At 49.0% G+C, this 18539-nt stretch overlaps 1 protein-coding gene across 13 annotated transcripts in view; it reads left to right on the top strand.

The window, feature by feature from the left end:
- Nucleotides 1-18539, top strand: part of TANC1 (tetratricopeptide repeat, ankyrin repeat and coiled-coil containing 1) — a 246155-nt gene that overhangs the window by 209191 nt on the left and 18425 nt on the right. For 12 of the 13 annotated variants that reach the window (XM_036318717.1, XM_036318714.1, XM_036318716.1 and 9 more), the window contains 3 exons: nt 4862-5098; nt 7164-7349; nt 9825-9903. In XM_036318717.1, the coding sequence (XP_036174610.1) occupies nt 4862-5098; nt 7164-7349; nt 9825-9903 (502 nt within the window). The remainder of the gene's footprint in view (nt 1-4861; nt 5099-7163; nt 7350-9824; nt 9904-18539) is intronic. The other variant, XM_036318721.1, reaches the window with a different exon arrangement.

Genomic DNA, 18539 nt, shown 5'->3' with positions numbered 1-18539 from the left:
AAAGAGCCTTTCTCATAAGGATGGGAAACCTCACTGAGGTGTTAAAGCTCTTGGAAAATACTGGGCATTTATTACATGGGCAGGTGACTTATTCTCATTTGTGCCTTGCCTCCTTCCTGGATACCGAGACTCGGCTGTAGGCACCTGAGAACTTCTGGGTGTGTCTGTGGCTGGTGGTGAGAGGAGCTGCCCACCGTGAGTTTTTGTTGGGTCCAGGTGACTCCTGTCTGCTCTCAAATAAGTCAAATAAGCGTGAGGTCTCCTGCGCTCACTCAGGGCTGGTGAACAGCTGGGGGAGAAGAGACCTCGGTGGCCAGGTGCCTGGGGCAGAGCGCCCTCCTGTGCCTTCCAGCATCAGGGACCTGGGTTCCGGTCCCTTCTGAAGATTCTGTGAAAAGTGATTGCAGTGATAGCAGTTGAACTTACTTAGCACTTGCAGGATGCCGAGGAGTGTGCTAAGTGCTTTCTGTGTGTCTGTGTGTGTCACGTTCATTTTTAATCTTCACAGCAACCCAGTGAGGTGAAGCTGTTTTTACCTCCACTTTTCCGATGAGGATGAGAGCAGTTAGTAGCTGCCCCAAATCACACAGCTGGAAGGTACCTGGCTAAGAGCAAGCCCATGTCCCACAGGTGCATTGATCACCGCATGTGTTTGCAGCCCTGGCTGCCAACCAGAATCACTGGGGAGCTCGGTGCCTGAACCAAGGCAGAGCCTCCACAGGGGCTCGGGCATTGGAAACTTTCAGGCTCCCAGATGGTTTCAGCGTCCAGCAGGTGAAGAACCATGGGTTAGCCCTGGCCGAGGTTTCTCAGTGATTAGAGTGTTGGCCCTCGCACCAAAGGGTTTTGGGTTTGACTCCCTGTCTAGGGCCTATGCCTGGGTTGCAGGTTCAATCCCTGGCCCAGTTGGGATGTGTGCTGGAGGCAACCAATCAATGTGCTTCTCTCACATTGATGTTTCTTTCTCCTGTCCCCTCCCCATCCCCTTCCCCCCCCCAAAAAAAAAATCAATGGAAAAATGTCCTCGGATGAGGATTAAAAAAAAAAAAGAAGAAGAACCATGGTTTAGGGAAAGATCCACAAACCAATTGGGGTTAAGCAGTAAAAATACCCACAGCATTGCACCATCAAAGGAAATGTTTTTCCCAATAAGCAGATGAAGTGTGAATTGTTAACGAACATTGGTACCACCCAGGTAATGTCTTACAAGGTGTCAGCAAGACAGTACTGAGAGTACACCTTCTGACATTATTGACAGAGAGTACCTGTTGGGTAGAATGGGGTGATCTACTGGCTATTTTCTCAGGAGGCACCTGGAGAACAGAGAAGTTGAGTGATTTTTTGAAAATCACAAAGGTTGTTAAAGGAGCTGATTGTGAACTTAGACTATTTAATCCATCAACTTTTTCTCTTAGGCTTATGGATCTCAAGAGGGGCTGGGATTGGTGGAGAGCAGAGAGGGTAACTGGCTGTCAGGGAACTTACCAACTATTATTGCCATTCCCGGGGTGACCAGAGTGTGGTGGTCTCTCAGTGATATGACGTTACGTGTTTTGAAAAAACTGCCAGGGTTCTCCTGTATTCCTCTTGGTGTGAGTCGATTTCCTTGGCTTTATAAGATCCTCAAGCATTTTCACCAGCATTATCCATTCTTTCCGTACTAAATGGTAGCTGCTGAATGGGAAATCGTTTTCTAAAAAAACCCTTCCTTTTGTTTAGCACTTACCACTTTAAGTACTTTGGAATCCTACTTGAGTCTGGCGCTGCTTTTAAGAGCAAACCCATGTGGGTTTGTGGAGCAGGCCTGGCAGAAGTGCAGCCTTGTGTTAAATGTCAGTGTTAGCTCAGGGACACCTTTTCTGGTCTCTCTTCCGACAGTTCTCTGCCTCTCCGCCCACAGTGCTGGCTGGAGTGGGAGGCCGGAGGCTGAGCTGGCGCTGACCTGGGTGGGGCTGAAAGATGTTTCCCTCTGATGGGTGTAAGCTGTGGGGTGGGTGCTGTGGGTCATGGGGTCTCCTCAGCACGTGTATGCGGTCTGTCCTTCCTTCACTGTAACTGGTGTCCTCAGGTGGGGGTATCTGATGGGGTCATCCTGTCCTGGAGGGCCTTTATTTGCCACTCTTCTCTGTGAACTTTGGAATCTGCCAGCCAGCACCTGGTGCAGGGGGCTGAGCCGGAAAGTGGGGTGTGAGGAGGGGATGCACAGGGCCTGGGTTGATGCATGCATGGGGGGGTGGTTCTTGTGGACAAGTGTGTGCACACAAGTGCGTGCACGTGGGCAGAGTGGTGGGAGTGTGTTTTGTAGGGGAGGGGGCGGGGAACTTTTCTCTGGTGTCCTGGCATCAGAGCAGAGACCTTTAGGAAGCAATCCTTTGTCAGTTGAATCTATAGGAAGGGCGATCCTGACAGAGGTAAAGGCCCTGAGGCTGAGGCCTGCTTGCCTTTGGACGCAGCAGTAGCCAAAGTGGGGAAGTAAAGGGAAAAGTGCTGGGAGAGAGGGAGCTGGAGGGCTGGGTCACCTGGGGGTGGAGCCCCAGGACAACCAGGACTCTTCAGAGCTTACACTTTGGGTTCTAACCTGTCCGTATGCTGCGCACGATTCCAAGTCGTGGTCTCACCACCTAGTAATATTAATTTCTATCAGTTTGTAAAAATTCTGTCAGCTACTCACATGGACACATATCATTGAGAGAACTTGAATTTTATATGACTTCCCATCTTTCTGCATCTTTTAATGATCCCTTGAGACTCTAGTCAAATGAACGACACAGTGTCTGTGGTTTTCACACCTCGTGGGCAGCCTGGAGGCCTGCCAGAGCCTGTCAGGGGATTGATTGATGCTGGCCCGGGCCACTGAAGGGAACTGTTTGAAGAAATGCAGTGGGCATTTTAATAGGTGTTAAAGGGCTGTCGTGTTTTTTTTTTCAGTGATCTGGAGATATGCAGAAGACATTAGTAGAGCTACAATGTGCATACGGTATTCTGTGATTTTATTTTTAAATCTCTAGATAAACTTCCCCTTGGATCATATCTGGATCCAGGTAACTTCAGTGGGTAGGGGGTGGGGCAATTAGAAAAAGACCATTTTTTTAGGAGCCCTGTGCTGCTGACAATCCCAGGGGCACACACATTTTCATGTGTCTGCTTTTTCTGCACTTCCTGGTGAAGAAAAGACAGTGTTTGCCTTTACTTTTGGCCCTGTTATCTCACTGTTAATTATGTAAGCCCGTGATGATCATTTCGTTGCCAGGAAAAGGAGTTTTGTTTTTATTAGATTAAGCAGTGGTTTTTCAAACTGTGGACCCCAGACGAGCAGCATCAGTAGAAGCTGGGAACTTGTGGAAAGGGCACCTTCTCGGGCCTGACCCCAGCACCCCAGGTCCAGAAGGTGGGGCCTGAGACTGTGCTTTTAAATTTTTTTAATTTTAGTTTAGAAAAATAACACACAAGCCCAGCTGGTGTGGCTCAGGGGTTGAGTGTCGACCTGTGAACCTGTTATGGTACTATTCCTGGTCAGGGCATATGCCTCGGTTGCGGGCTCGATCCCTGGTTGGGTGGGGGGTGGGGGGGCGTGCAAGAGGCAGCCGATTAATGATTCTCTCTTATCATTGATGTTTCTATCTATCTCTCTCCCTCTCCCTTCCTCTCTGAAATCAATAAAAATATACTTTAAAAAAAACCCCATATACAACAATATAAAATTTACTATCTTAACCATATATTTAAAAAATTTTTATTTAAGTAGATTAGTGATATTGGTATATATTAGTGATATTGGGTTCAGGTGTACAGTGATTTGGCATTTTTATACCTTACAGTGTGATCACCCCACTAATTCTTGTAATCACCTGTCACCATGCAAACTTATCACAATATTATTGGCTAGATTCCCCTTCACCTTATTCATCATTCCCCCCACCCCATAATCATTCCTATGGTCTCTATTTTATCTTAATTATCTTTAAGTGTAGACTTCAGCAAAGTATATTCACATTATTGCACAATAGCTCTCCAGAAGTTCTTCATCATGTAAAACTAAATCACTGTACTCATTAAACAGCTCTCATTACACCTTCCCCCCAGCCCTGGGCAACCACCATTCTGCTTTCTGTCTCTATGATATGACTACTATAGGTACCTCATATAAGTGGAATCACATAGTATTTATCTCTCTGTGACTGGCTTGTTTCACTTGTCCATAAGGTTCATCCATGTTGTAGCATGTGTCAGAATTTCCTTCCTTTTACTTTTTTAAAATTTCTTTTTATTCATTGATATGAGAGAGAGAGAGAGAGAGAGAGAGAGAGAGAGAGAGAGGTTGATTTGTTGTTCACTTATTTATGCATTCATTGGTTTCTTATATGTGTCCTGCCCGGGGATCAAACCCTCTACCTTGGCCTATCAGGATGACTGACACTCAGCCAGGGTGAGAACTTCTTTTTCAAGGCTGGATAATACTCCATTGTACACACAGGCATATACCACATTTTGTTTATTCATTCAACCATCGAGGGACATTCGGTTTGCTTCCATCTCTTGGCTGTTGTGACTAATGCTGCAGTGAACATGGTAGTGCAGGCACCTCTTTGAGACCCTGATTTCATTGCCTTTGGGATATTCCCAGAAGTGGGACTGCCGGATCTTGGGGAACCTGCACACTGTTTTCCGTGGCTGCTGCACCATTTGCATTCCCACCACGGAGAATGTGCACTTGCAGCACATTCGCAGGTAACACGGTGCACACTCGAGTTTGAGAACCACCTGATCAGCATGAGGCTACTGCCCCTCTCCACGGAAGTTGTTACAAATGTTGTGACATTTACGTGAGAAATTAATCTTGTTGGGGGACATTATCCAACAGGTGAGCCGGCTCCTGATTTTGGGAGGGGCCAACGTGAACTACAGGACCGAAGTGCTGAATAACGCCCCGATCCTGTGTGTCCAGTCTCACCTTGGCCATGAGGAGGTGGTCACTCTGCTCCTGGAGTTTGGTGCCTGCTTGGACGGCATGTCTGAGAACGGCATGACCGCCCTCTGCTACGCGGCCGCTGCTGGCCACATGAAGCTGGTGTGCCTGCTGGTCAAGAAGGGGGCGAGGGTAAGCAGCAGCCTTTCCCTGGGGCGGGGGGCGGGAAATGTCTTCATGTCCTTGTTAGAATTATCCCCTGGGCCAGCCTTCCATTTGTCTCTACCTGGTTGAATTGCAATGAACAGAAATTGCCAGGTAAACAGAAAGGGTGAGCTCAGCACTGCCATGGGATGCCACCTGAGTGGGTGCGCTGAGTGGGTGCTCCAGTGCGCAGCCTTGGAGAGCACGGGGCCGGGTGTTTGGCTCCTAAACTCTTACTCTGCTTACTGTTGCCCCAGGGGAGGCAGGCTACCAGGGGTTCCTGGCACCAGTGGCCCAGTAGGGCCATCCTTTCAAAAGCCTGCAAGTGTGGACCTAGATAGAACTTACCAGAATTTAACAGCACCAATTGCATGAAGAGATTCACATGTTTCATTTTTTTCTCTCTCTCCTTGTCCCATTTCATTTCATGCCTTTTTTAAAAACAATAAAATGAGTTCTGTGGGCCTTAGCAGCCATGTGCCTGAGTATGTGGATCCAGAAGCCAGACAGCCCAGAATCCTTATTTCTCCAGCTGCCAGCTGGGACATTGGGCAAGTAGTTGAGGCTGCGTGCCTCAGGCTTCCCACCTGTAAGATGGGCATGGCAACAGTGTCTGCCACAGGGCTGTTGTGTGAGCATTAAATAAGTCAATATATTAACATTATTATTAGATAAGTTACTCTAGGACTATCGATGTTAATAAATTGAATGAGAGCAGTACCGAGCTCACAGTAAACTCTATTTAGGTTTACTGTAAGCATTTCATTTGGGGGCGGGGGGGGGGGGGGTGCGCTTTTGAATAACAATTGAAAGAAATCGGTGATGTCTTTATGCTAATTAGGATACCGAAGGTTTAACAAAAAGACATTAGGCTTCTAGTAACTGTGGGAGCCCTTTTGGTTTTTCTCTCAAAAACACATTTGGGATGGATGAACTTTAATTTAGTACGAGGAAGAAGAGAAATATGGCTGTTACGCCATACTTCCCAGTGGGCGCATTAGTGCACATCAGCACACCTCCATTCCCACATCCAGACTGGGACTTAGCTTTATTCGGAGGCCAGCCGCCCCCTTCCACCCCAGCTGAAAGATCTGTAGGAGGGCAAGGGTCAGGGTCTTGCAAAGCCTCTGGGTGGGGGTGCAGGGCATTCCCAGAATTCGGAAGCAAGGAGAGGCTGTATTCCTGAGTGTAGACAGAATGACACGTTATCTGCTGCCTTTGGGCCTGTAGGAGGTATGCAGCACTCAGACACTCTGTGACGAGCTGGCCTTCCCGGCTCGGTAGCCACGCTTGACATGCTGACAGGTCCCAGGTCGCCTGCCTGCACACAGCCTCCTTCCCCAATCTGACGCCATTCAGAGTCCCTTCCTTTTTCAGAGCTGGGTCTTCCAAATCCCTCCCTTTTGCTGGCTCTCCTGGCTTAGTGACTAAAGAACTGCTCTGCGCCCCCAGAATGTAGCCTGTCACAGCCCGTTAGAATGTCCCCCTCCAGGAACTGGAGTCGGTGAGCACAGGGCTTTGGCTGAGGTTTCGATCTGTGTCCTAACACGTGCTCCCCAGAGAACTCAGAGCTCCCAGTTGTTTGCTGGAGGGACACAGGGAGTGAGCAGGGTGTGCTGTGACAGCCAGTCTACAAAGGGAACCCGAGACCTGGCAGAGTGTGTTCATTCCGTCGAAGTAATGCCAACAGGACTCTGTTCTCCAGAAAGTCGCACTGGGACATGGACCCAGTACCTGTGTTTGCACACAGACAGCATTTGTGTTGGACCCATGTTCTCAGAGCAAAGGTGATGCTAAACCAGAGGTTCTCAACCTGTGGGTCGCGACCCCTTTGGGGGTCAAACGACCCTTTCACAGGGGTCGCCTGAGACCATTGGAAAACACATATAATTACATATTGTTTTTGTGATTATTCACTATGCTTTAATTATGTTCAATTTGTAACAATGAAATTGGGGGTCACCACAACATGAGGAACTGTATTAAAGGGTCACGGCGTTAGGAAGGTTGAGAACCACTGTGCTTAACGGTGACCTTTGCTCCTGCCTTCCAGTTGGACCATTTGGATAAGAAAGGCCAGTGTGCGCTGGTCCACAGCGCACTGAGGGGCCACAGCGACGTTCTCCAGTACCTGCTGGCCTGCGAGTGGTCGGCAGGTGCACCCCAGCCAGGTGCACTGAAGAAGAGCCACGCCCTGCAGCAGGCATTGACGGCGGCCGCCAGCATGGGCCATGGCTCGGTGAGTGGGGCTGCGGGGTTCCCTCTTCGAAAACTGGCAGCTGTGGTGCACTGGGGTGGGTGCTTGTGCAGGTCACCTTCTTTGGAGTTGCTAGCCTGTGATGCATGGAAGAAAAGAAGGTAAAGGAGGGTTTTGAGAAACAACATTTGGTTTGACCATGTGTGACCATGATGCAGGGTCTTGGCATCACACCCTTCCTATGAGTGAAAGCCTCAGGCCCACAGTGTCAAGTGCATATGTGTGCTCACGCGACGGGGAGGCCTCTCCCACACGGAGTCCTTCATAATAGTCATAACGTTCATTCTCTGCTCTTCCTTGTCCCTTTTTAAAAATTGATTGTTAAGAGAGGAAGGGAGAGAGAGAGGGAGAGAGAGAAAGAGAAACATCGATCCCCATCTGAGATGGAACCCGTAACCTGGGTATGTGCCCTGACAGGGAATCGAACCTGCCACCTTTTGGTGTCCTGGACAGTGCTCCAACCAACTGAGCCACCAGCCAGGGCTTCCTTGTCTATGTCTGTCTTCCTTCCCTCTTCTATTTTGATCCTCTTGCCCTGCTGCCTTACTTTTTATCCCCACTTTGATTCATTCTTTTGTCCTTTTGGTCTTTTAAAAATAATCAGATGGAATCCTAATTCTAAAATTGTCCTTTTGAGTATTTGAAAGATTTTAAAAATAGAAACTCAATGCTCTCATAGCCTGTAAAAACACTTGCCATTCACAGTTCCTGCACTGAAGGAAAACTCCACCAGCAGTTCAATAGAGCACTTATTTCTGGTAGACATTGGCATTTCTCAGTTTCAGGTGTAATTGTCACGTCCTCACCAGTGTGTCTGTGAATTTAATATTTTACTTGCTTTCTTCTATGCATTTCTCTCTGTATGATCCTCAAACGATCAGAGTTGCCAGTATTTGGTAAGAGTTGTCCCCATTGTCCCTACAATAACTTAGAATAAATTTGGGTGCAAAGCTGGTTGGCTGGCTAACTTTTCATATTTAAAACACAAGAGCAAACATACACACACATTAAAAATACACATACATAATACTTCAACACAATATATTGCATTAAGTTGAATGCAGAAGCATATAAGAGGATGCAGCTCTCTTAAGAGAGACATGAGAGATTTACAAAAATATGAAACAATACCAGTCAACTTACATGTTTTAGTTCTGGAAAAAATACTTGTTTTATTTTAAAAAAAAACATATTTCATAAAAATATGTTAAATGTTATATATAATGGGTTTATGATAAGCTCAGCGTGTTTTAAAGCTGGCTGAGAAGAATACTGTGCAAAAGCAACCTCAGCCTCACTAGTAACAACTTTGTAGCAAAGGGCAGGATTCATTCACCACCTCAAAGGGTGTATGAGCTTCCTCATGCTGCTGTAACAAGTGACCACAGACTTGAGTGGCTTAAAACAGCAGACACCCATTCTCTTTCGGACTGGAAGTCAGAAAGCTAAAGGTAAGGTGTCAGGAAGCCAGTGTTGTTTCTGGAGGCTCTAGAGAGGAATAGTGTTTAGCTTTCTTCTAGTTTCTAGAAGCCAGCTGTATTCCTTAGTTTATGGCCCTTTCCTTTGTCTGCAAAGTGCATCACTTTAACCTATGCTTCTTCCCATCTCCTCCTTCCTCTGAACTGTTGTTCCTGTCCCTCTTCGAGGGCCGCTGTGATTATGTCAGGTGTATGAGGTATGCACCTGCGTAATTCAAGGTCATCGTTCCTTTCAAGATTCTTAGTCACATCTGCACATTCCCGCTTGCCATGCATGGTAACATTCCCTCCCAGTTTTGGGGACAAAGATGTAGATATATTTGGGGGCTATTGTTCAGCCTACCACATTGGTGCAGATTGGGGGACGGGAAAATGGCTCTGCCCTCGCCTGCTGCTGCTGCTGTGCAGAGTGAAGGGTTCGGGGCTCACATCCTTCCGATTCCCCTCGAGCCAGCATCCTGCCTCCACACCTGTGACCCCGCCTGCTCTTTGATGGGGTCGGTGCCCGCACAGGAGAGAATAATAACGCTGTCAGTATGCAAGTCATTTGGACAATGCTATTTATTTTATTGTATTGAAAAGATACACACCGCCTTGTTTTCTTTCCTTGTGAAAATGGATTCACCATCTTCGGGCAATTTATGCAGAAGCTGCACTTTGTGTGATATCCTGTGTCCTTTGATGATTAGGCTGGCATATTTGGGTCATGTTGGAATTCATTAAAATTCCGAGTACTTGGTAATCCTGAGCAACGTTGCTGAAATTCACTGCGCCTTTTTTTTTTTTTTAGTTCTCCTCAAAGTGAACGTGTGGATAGCATATGAATTATGCTTGAAAACGGTTTTCATTATATTTTCTCTCCTTGTGCAGCATGAGATAATCATGGTTAAAAAACAACAGACTCGCTCCTTTGGTACATGGGTACAATAAGCACATATGGCGATGAGAACTCATTAAGTCACCTTGCCACTTCTGACAGGTGGTCGAGTGCTTGCTGGGACTGGAAAAGGAACATGAAATAGACGTCAATGGCACCGACACGCTGTGGGGAGAAACAGGTAATTATGGCTCCATGGCTTACAGTCTGGGCCAGCCCGGATGCCAGATGTCTTAGCCCCCGTTTGGGCCTAATTGTCCTAAGGATGACTTGGGATGCATATCGCCCTGTTGTTATTTTATCCTGAGGTATTTGAAGCTTAGCAGATGAGTCGTAAAACTTTCCTAAAATTCAAATCATTTTGAATTAGACCAGCAGTGCCTATGAATCTGATGACTGTCAGCTAGAAATACTGCGTCTGATGAATGTCAGCCGGAAAGACCTGAATAAGGTGTTCCCTTATCCTAAGCAGCCTGGTCTACTGTGAGCAGAGCAGGGCTGCTGCCCCGGGTTCAGATGAATCCAAGGTGTTCAGTGAGTAGGGCTGCGGCTGCCTGTGGAGTGAGAGCGGCCTGGGGCCTCGGGGGCTGCTTAAAGCACTGAGGCCAGGCTGCCAAGCCCATTTCCTTCACTGTGGGGGGAGGGGTGTGTGTTTAACTGCAGCATGGGAAGGGAGCCCATGAAGATCTGAGTTGGTTACCTGTCAGGTTAATATGGATAATGCTGCTTTGAAATTTTCCATTGCACTGAATTGGTATCAGCTTCATAGGACTCTAAGTTATGAGTTGTTGTTGAGTGGATGTAGCCAAGGGTGTTTACTGTGTGTGTCCAGGCTGTGTGCTGAGTGTAGACACAGTGTACATGGCTTCCATTTCTCCTGTGCAGATTTATTCCCAAATGCTCCTGAATTATTTCCTAACCAGCCAAACAGCAGTGTGTCGAGTTTATCAGCGAACTCATACTTAAGAAAAGCCTCAGGTGTTTGGAGGGTAAGGGTGGGGTGCAGGCCTGCACTTAAAAGTCTCTGGCGCCTTCCCTCGGGGCTGCCACCGTGTGAGTGTGTGTGTGTGTGTGTGTGGCGTTAATGCCAGTCTGTCCTGGTGTCTATGGAGGAGGTGGCCTGGCCCCTGTTCCAGGAAGAGCGCAGAACCCTGAACAGAATTGGATTATGCTTGGGGCTAAATGTGGGTAGATTTAAATATTGCCCTTAATTCTTTATGGAGTCTTTCCCCACCCCATTTAGATAGTATGGGCTGCTCTGTAAGCTCATGAAAGAAAAGCTTCCGTCCACTTCCCTATAGTGTTGTGGGCGGCAAAGTAGGACTTTGCATGGTGCTTAGTCAGAGGGTCCCATTCCTGCCTTTCCAGTGCCTGGTGTCGCAGGTTTGGGCAAGTTCCTCTGCCTCCTTGTCAAATGAGGTAAATAGTACCTACTTTCCAGGATCGTGGTGAAGATAAGGAATCTCGTCCAAATGTACCCAATGATAAGAACCCCGGGAACACTGCCTCAACATCCTGATTCGTTATGTCTAGGGCAGTGGTCGGCAAACTGCGGCTCGGCAAACCGCGGCTCACGAGCCACATGTGGCTCTTTGGCCCCATGAGTGTGGCTCTTCCACAAAATACCGGCTCTTCCACAAAATACCGACTTCTGCTCATGGGCCACGAAGTTTCAGTCGCACTGTACATGCACACCCGCACGTGATATTTTGTGGAAGAGCCACACTGAAGGGGCCAAAGAGCCGCTTGTGGCTCACGACCCGCGGTTTACCGACCACGGGTCTAGGGGAGCCCCACACTCACTCAGTTTTCTTAGCAGGCATCCCAGGTCGTGCCAGGTGATTGTGGCTTCGGGACAGAGAGAGAACCACTGGGGGGCTATGTGCAGTGACTCAGAATGAGAGGTGCCCGTGGTGGCGATGGGGGCCAGGTCTAGTAGTAGTTAACAGGCACACTGAGCCCAAAGGGGAATCCCCAGCCTTTAATACTGAAGATTTTTCTTTCTGGAAGAAAAATCCAGAGAAGGGCTGCATGTGAGGGCTTTGTGTGAGCAGTCTGTTATGTCTCTTGCTGATCCGTCTTGAATTTTAGGATCCCCGACCCCCTTGAGAATCTGCTAGGCTGATAGCTAAAGAGACAGGTAAGAGAAACCACTATTCCCATCAACCTTACTGAAAAGATGAATCACAGCTCAGCCCCAGCCTTCGGAAGCGCGCCCTTCAGACCACTTTGCAGCCTGGGAAGTACTCATGCCCTTCCTCAGCAGGCGCAGGGTGAACATCATCAGCCCAGAGTTTGAAGGATTTTTTTTAAGTTAATCACTGTTTCTTGGGTGTAAAGGTACCCAGTGGGCTCTCTGTGGACTGTGTCAATAAAGTCAGTCTTGCCCTAACTGGTTTGGCTCAGTGTATAGAGCATCAGCCTTCAGACTGAGGGGTCCTGGGTTCCATTCCAGTCAAGGGCATGTACCTTGGTTGTGGGCACATCCCCAGTAGGGGATGTGCAGGAGGCAGCTGATTGATGATGTTTCTCTCTCATCGATGTTTCTAACTTTCTATCCCTCTCCCTCTCTTTAAAAAAAAAATCAATAATATAATATACAATGGGGCCTTGACTTACGAGTGTCCCGACTAACGAGTTTTTTGATACCAGCTGTCTCTCAGCCGATTTTTTGCATTGAGTTGACAGAGTAATTTGAGTTAATGAGCTCCTTAACGAGCTCCTTAATGAGCTCGGTCTCGGAACAAATGAAACTCGTAAGTCAAGGCCCCACTGTGTGTGTGTGTGTGTGTGTATGTGTATATATATACATGTATAAATATATATATATATATTTACATATGTATAATAAAGTCAGCCTTCCCGTCTCTGCATTTCCTATCTGGTACCTTTCTCCTGTGTTCCTTCAAAAATGACTGTCATTGTCTGCTACCCCAAATCCTCCTCATTTCCAGATCTGTGGTTGTTAAAGACAGTTGCACACTGAAATCTGGCAGAGGAAGTCTTAAATGAGAGCGCATCTACAAATTTGGGGTACTGCCCAGATCGTGAGGCCTGTGTTTGGGATTTGGCCACGGAAGGTCCACATTACCTGAGCCCAAATGTCTCCTGGAGAGCGTGAGCGTGAGTGGGTAGGCCAGCTCACAGTCCTCATTCTCACCGGGCAGCTACCTGTGGCTCCCCCACCTGCACCGGCCGCACTGCTCTGTGTACTGCTTCTAGTTGCTGGGGACCCTTGGAAGTGAAAGCGGTTGTTTCACTTCCTGGTTTTGTTTGGTCCTCATCCCTGGGTGTGGTCAGTGGTGATTTGTGACTGAGACACTTAGCCTGGGGCTTGTCTGTCTCCAGCAGCAGCTTGAGGGGAGCATCTTGCGTCTGATTCTGCCTGGAGAGTGGGAAGAGGAGGGAACAACTGGACGGTCTGTATTGATAATGCATTCATTATTTGTCTCCCAACCTGTGGTGAGCCGGCACGGCCATGGCATACTCAGTCCTAGGGCGCCTTATGTGCCACGCTAGCTCAGCCAGGTTCAGTGACCCTGAGAGGGGGCGGTGAAGGATTGAGAAAAGACAGGAGAAGAAAGCTGGGTCTGGGTGGGACGCTGCTCCCGAATGGAGAGACAGCGCCAGCACCCACAAGCCGTGTGTTTATTTTATAGCCAGATTCCACTAGGCAAAATAAGGGCATGGTCAAGATGTTTACAACATTCTGGTGGGTTTCGATCCTACTCAATTACATGCACCTGAACTCTATCAAGCCCACATCACTCAGGCACGTGGGGCCACGTGTTCGGACCATAGGTTCAAGCTTACAATAATAGCCTCTGGCTATAATTGTGCTGGGAGGTCTCTCCCTCCAAGCTGAGACTTGTAGGTGGCCATGAGAGGACTGTGCCCTCTCATCAGTCCAAGGCTTGAACCTGTCCAAACCCTGTAGCCGCTCTCCACACCAACTGTGTGTAAGTTTCTACAAGTCTGTCAGTATTGCTTCAGCTGTGAGTAGCTGGTCTTTAAAATGCCAGCTGCTGGGGTTGCAAGGCAGGGCCTCCTGGGTCTGTTTTTGGCTCACCTGCCTGCTGTTGAAGGGTCCCTTGTTTTCCGCGCGATGACGCCATGTCCCAGAAATGGGGGCGCTAAATCTGTGCAGAGTCCTTCCCCACTTTTCTGCCAGAAGAGACGCTTGCAATCCCAGGGTATCTACCGTGTGTTGCCAACGTGTGGTTTTCATGCCTGGTGCTGACTGGAGGTAGCAGGTCATCTGTGAGAATGACAGCTGACAGTCAGAGGGAGGGGCCACAGGGAACGGCAGACCTGTGTGAGGTCCCTCGTCACTCGGGCCAATCCAGGTGGGGATGGTGGGGGTAGAGACAGCCGTGCACCTTTAGTACCCCAGGTGTCTCCCTGCTGATGACCTAGTCACCAAATGTCATCACAGAGGGGGGATGGTTCCTATCTTAGGTTTAAAGAGACAAGAAAATATATAGTAGATTTCATCTAAAATGGTAACAGTGCTTAGTGTAGGGTTTGTGGCAGTAAATCTATGGCTTTTAGACAACTTAGGCTATCTCTGCCTGAGTTCTAGAGCAGAGCTTAACGTAAGTTTCCCTTTTCGCCAGCTTCTGGGGCCATTTGCTCCTTATGTCTGTTTGATGTTGAGGATTCAGCCCGTCAAAACCAGTGCTGTAGTCCAGTAGCTCCTCGTGCTCACTTGGTGGCTTAGAGGGACCCGGCGGAGAAATCTTGTTGGAGGGGAGGGGTAAGGGGCCCTTCAACACCAGACAGGTGAGCCCCAAACGGCCCCAGGAGCTACGGAGGACTGGGCTTGCTGGAGTGTCTCCCGCCCAGCGCTCCGCCCTGCAGCCCCAGGCCCCTTGCTCAGGGTCGCTTGCAGACCTAGTAGGACAGACGGCCTCGGTCTCCTGGCTTCCGGGCAGCCTGGAACATGACAGGAGCCCATCCGATGCTTGTGCGATCTCTGTCTCAGGCATTCCACAGCCCTGACAGGTAAGTCTGGCTCCCACGAAATCCCGACCAAACAGAGTTGCTGTTTCCGTGTGGGTGCTGGATGTGAATTAGCCCAGCCGGATATGGTCAGAGATGCACGGTGCTCACCTGGTGACCTCATGCCGTGGTGAATTGTCAGAGGAACTGTGTTTCCACACTCCAGGCAACTCTCACGCCTGGGAGCCTGCTGTCTGTGTTTCTGGCCAGAACTTCCAGCTCTTTGCAGGGTATAGAGGCCCTTCTGGTTCAGCATTTGCCAGTTTATGTGCAAATAAAGCAAAGTCTGACCACCCCTGGAACCTGAGTCTGAGGCCTGGCAGCTGGGGTGGGGCCTTTCCAGGCCAGTCTCCGGGGAGAGGGTTCTCACACCGCTTTCCTTACTGGGCCATGAAATATAGTTGTACTTCATCCTTGATGTTTTTAAACGTTCACTCTTGTCTCCACGGAACTATTTTAGTTTCCCACTCTGTGGCCCTACGCATCCCCCTGGAGAGGGGTGTCCTTTAGTTCTGAATGGCAGGTGGGCCCAGGTGTGAGCTTACCACACCCAAGCCTTCCCCAGAGCCAGTGCATGGCCCCCGGGGAAGAGGATGCCTTATGGTTGAGTGAGAGGTAACCCTTTGCTCACTAGAACTCGACCTTACTTTTTATGAAGAGAGGCTTCTGGCATTCACCTATGTATGCACACCCGGGGCAGAATTTCCGGGGAAAGCCTGGAAGGAAGAGCGTTTGTCCACTGCTTGTCGGGGCCCGTGGAGAGTCTGTGCTCAGGAATTGCTGAAAGCATCCCGGGGAGAAGCTGAGGGACTGGCATTCGGTGTTTTTGAGGTCCTGAGCATCTCGCCCGCACTGCTGTTGGGAAATACTTGTCCAGGCGTTCCTTCCTCTGCTCGGGTTTGTCCTAGGAAAGTGCAGAAAGGTCCCTGGAAACCCAGGTTTCTGTCAGTCAAGTCAGAAATAGAGGTTCTTGGTTGTCCTTGGTGTAAAAGCACGAATGAGGGACAACCAGGACCCCAGAGGGTGTGAGGAAACACAGGTAACCCAGGACCCCCAGGGTGTGAGGAAAGAGGGTAACCCAGGGCCCCGAGGGTATGAGGGAGGGGATAGCCTATGACGGGTGAGGGAAATCCAGGATCCTAGATGGTTGGGAAAGGGGTAACCCAGGACTTTGGAAGTAGAGGGGGGGGAGGGGAACATTAGGGAACACAGGACCCTGGAGAGGATGGGAGAGGGGTAGCTCAGGAACCTGAGAGGAAGGGCTGGGGTGGGGTCACCCACAGCCCTGTAAGAGGGAGGACAAACTGGGGGGCTCGGGGACATGGGAAACAAGTAACCCAAGCTCTGGAAGAAGGGTGATGGGCGTGGGGGTCCCCCTAACAGTGGGGGGCTTGGGGGTAAGAACTGAGGAGACGGGTTTGTCCACATCTGTCCCCTTCCTGCTCAGTAGACCCCTGGGGTTGGCCCTGGCCTGGGTGTGCCCTGCCCTGCAGGCAGGAGAGGGGTGAGGAGCGAGGCCTGTTGAAAGCACAGAGCGCATCTCAGGGCACATGACTGGTCGCTGGATCCCCAGTGCTCACATCTTGTTGCTGTTTTTGTACATAGTCACCATTCTGGTGAGTGGTTCCTCAGATCCACCTTTATTATTATTTTTTAAATATATTTTTATTCAGAGAGGAAGGGAGAGGAAGAGGGAGATAGAAACATCAATGGTGAGAGAGAATCACTGATCGGCTGCCTCCTGCACACCGCCTACTGGGGATCGAGTGCAACCCAGGCATGTGCCCTGAGCGGGAATCCAACCGTGACCTCCTGTCGATGCTCAACCACAAGCCACACCCCGGTCGGGTTCGTATCCATCTTTAAAAAACAGACTTCTGCTCTCAACGTAAGAACTTGTACTCTCACATGGTGACAGCTGAGAGCCTCCTACCTGCAGACTGTTGCTTGTCTTTCCGTCAGTCACTCCTAGGACTGCGGGTGGCTCATCAGCACCACTACAGATCCATATAAATTCTTTCAGGTTCTTATGGAAATGATATGTGGATGCTTTCTTGCTTTCTTTTGCTTTTCTGAGACCAGAGGTGAGCGTGTAAAAAACGGTTCTGTGATCACACGGGCGCCCTGCGTGCTGGCCTGCCCGTCACCGTCCTCAGCACACAGGCCCTGCCCTTTAGGAGAGCAGGGAGAGCAGCCCATTGCACGGGCCTGAAATAATTCAGTGTAAGAGGATCTCTCAGAAATAGCCCTCTCAGCACAGTTCGGAAGTGACAGCTGCTCAGAGCTGCGATCTTCTGAGAGATTTTTAGAACAACGTCTGTATGAAATGTGACTTATGTCACCCACATTATAGGAAATAGTTTTTAAGTGGAGTTCACGTTATTTATAGCACACATGGTTCCACAAGGGGTGTGAAGAGGCTCATTTGAAGGGGGAAACGTCAGGGACAGGGCCCGAGGAGCAGCACACATCTTCCTGCCCCAGGTCTCAGTGTCCACGAGGCTGCGCTGCGGTGTGGGCCTCAGGAAGCCACGTGTCCACGGTGAGGAGGGAGCACGGCCATTGTGGACTATCCTGACTGTCCCTGGGAGAAAGCGTCATCGTTCTTCAGAGAGGAAATGTTTTCCTACACTCTGGGTCTAAAACAACATTCGTAGGCAGCTTGATTAGTCGGACAGTTTGAAAGGAGACTTCCTGGAGGCAGCAGCGTAGGAATGAAGACCTCAGACTCCCGTCAGACACCCTGCCTCCCAGGCCTGACCCTGCCTCCCATGAGCTGTGTGACCTTAGGCAAGTTGTTTAACATCTCTGGGCATTATTTTCATCATCGGTTAAAATGGAGGAGTGGTACTTACCTCACGGAAGTTGGCTGTGTATTACATGAGTGTGTGATTAATTCCATGAATCATTGCACAGGAAGCACCTCACAGTGTCATAGTACATTGTTAAACTGTGGCAGATCGTCCTGTTTTTGATAACCTGGCTCCAGGTTTACCAGCTGCTGGGGGTAATTCCTGACTGACACTGATTGGCTTCATGATTTCGGGCAAATAATGCAACTCTTCCTTTCCCTGCTAAAATGCACATAATCATCCAACTCCAAGGGTCCTTGTTGAGGGGAAAGGAGAATTCACCCATAGCATTGTGCCCGGAGCTCAGCGGAGTAAGTGTTCAGCAGAGGGGCTATGCTGCCAGGGTTGTGATAAAGTGATTATCAATATTAATTAATTATCATTGTCATATATTATTAGTTTATGCTATGCATTTGGACTTGATATAGTATTGAAATGTTTAAGTGCTAGGATCTTAGTTATTTTGCAATGCTTTAGAGATAGGAAGAATAGAGGAGAATGTTGGTCACACATGAAGTCCTGTTTAGTGGCAATTGCACATTTTATTTCTTTAAAGAATTCCCTGGCAGCTGGAGGCTCATGTTTTATCTTTCATCTATGTATGCACGGAGACTGACAGTGTTTTGTTTTGTTTGTTTGTTTAATAATTTTTATTGATTTCAGAGAGAAAGGGAGAGGGAGAGAGAGAGAGAGAAGCATCAATGATGAGAATCATTGATTAGCTGCCTCCTGCATGCCCCCTACTGGGAACTGAGCCTGCAACCTGGGCATATGCCCTTGACCGGAATCAAACCTGGGACCCTTCAGTTCACAGGCCAGTGCTCTATCCACTGGGCCAAACAAGCCAGGGTTGACAGTGTGTTTTGACACTGGAACTGGTCACGTGTCCGAGTGTCCTGGTTCCTCAGGCTAGACCCTTGCCTGTGTTCCCCTCTCATAGGGGCTCCATGGGAAGTGGGTGGAT

Source organism: Myotis myotis, unplaced genomic scaffold, assembly GCF_014108235.1.
Source record: "Myotis myotis isolate mMyoMyo1 unplaced genomic scaffold, mMyoMyo1.p scaffold_m19_p_8, whole genome shotgun sequence".
NCBI lineage: Eukaryota > Metazoa > Chordata > Mammalia > Chiroptera > Vespertilionidae > Myotis > Myotis myotis.
The sequence above is the reverse complement of the archived record's forward strand: the minus strand, read 5'-3'. Positions and strand labels throughout refer to the sequence as shown.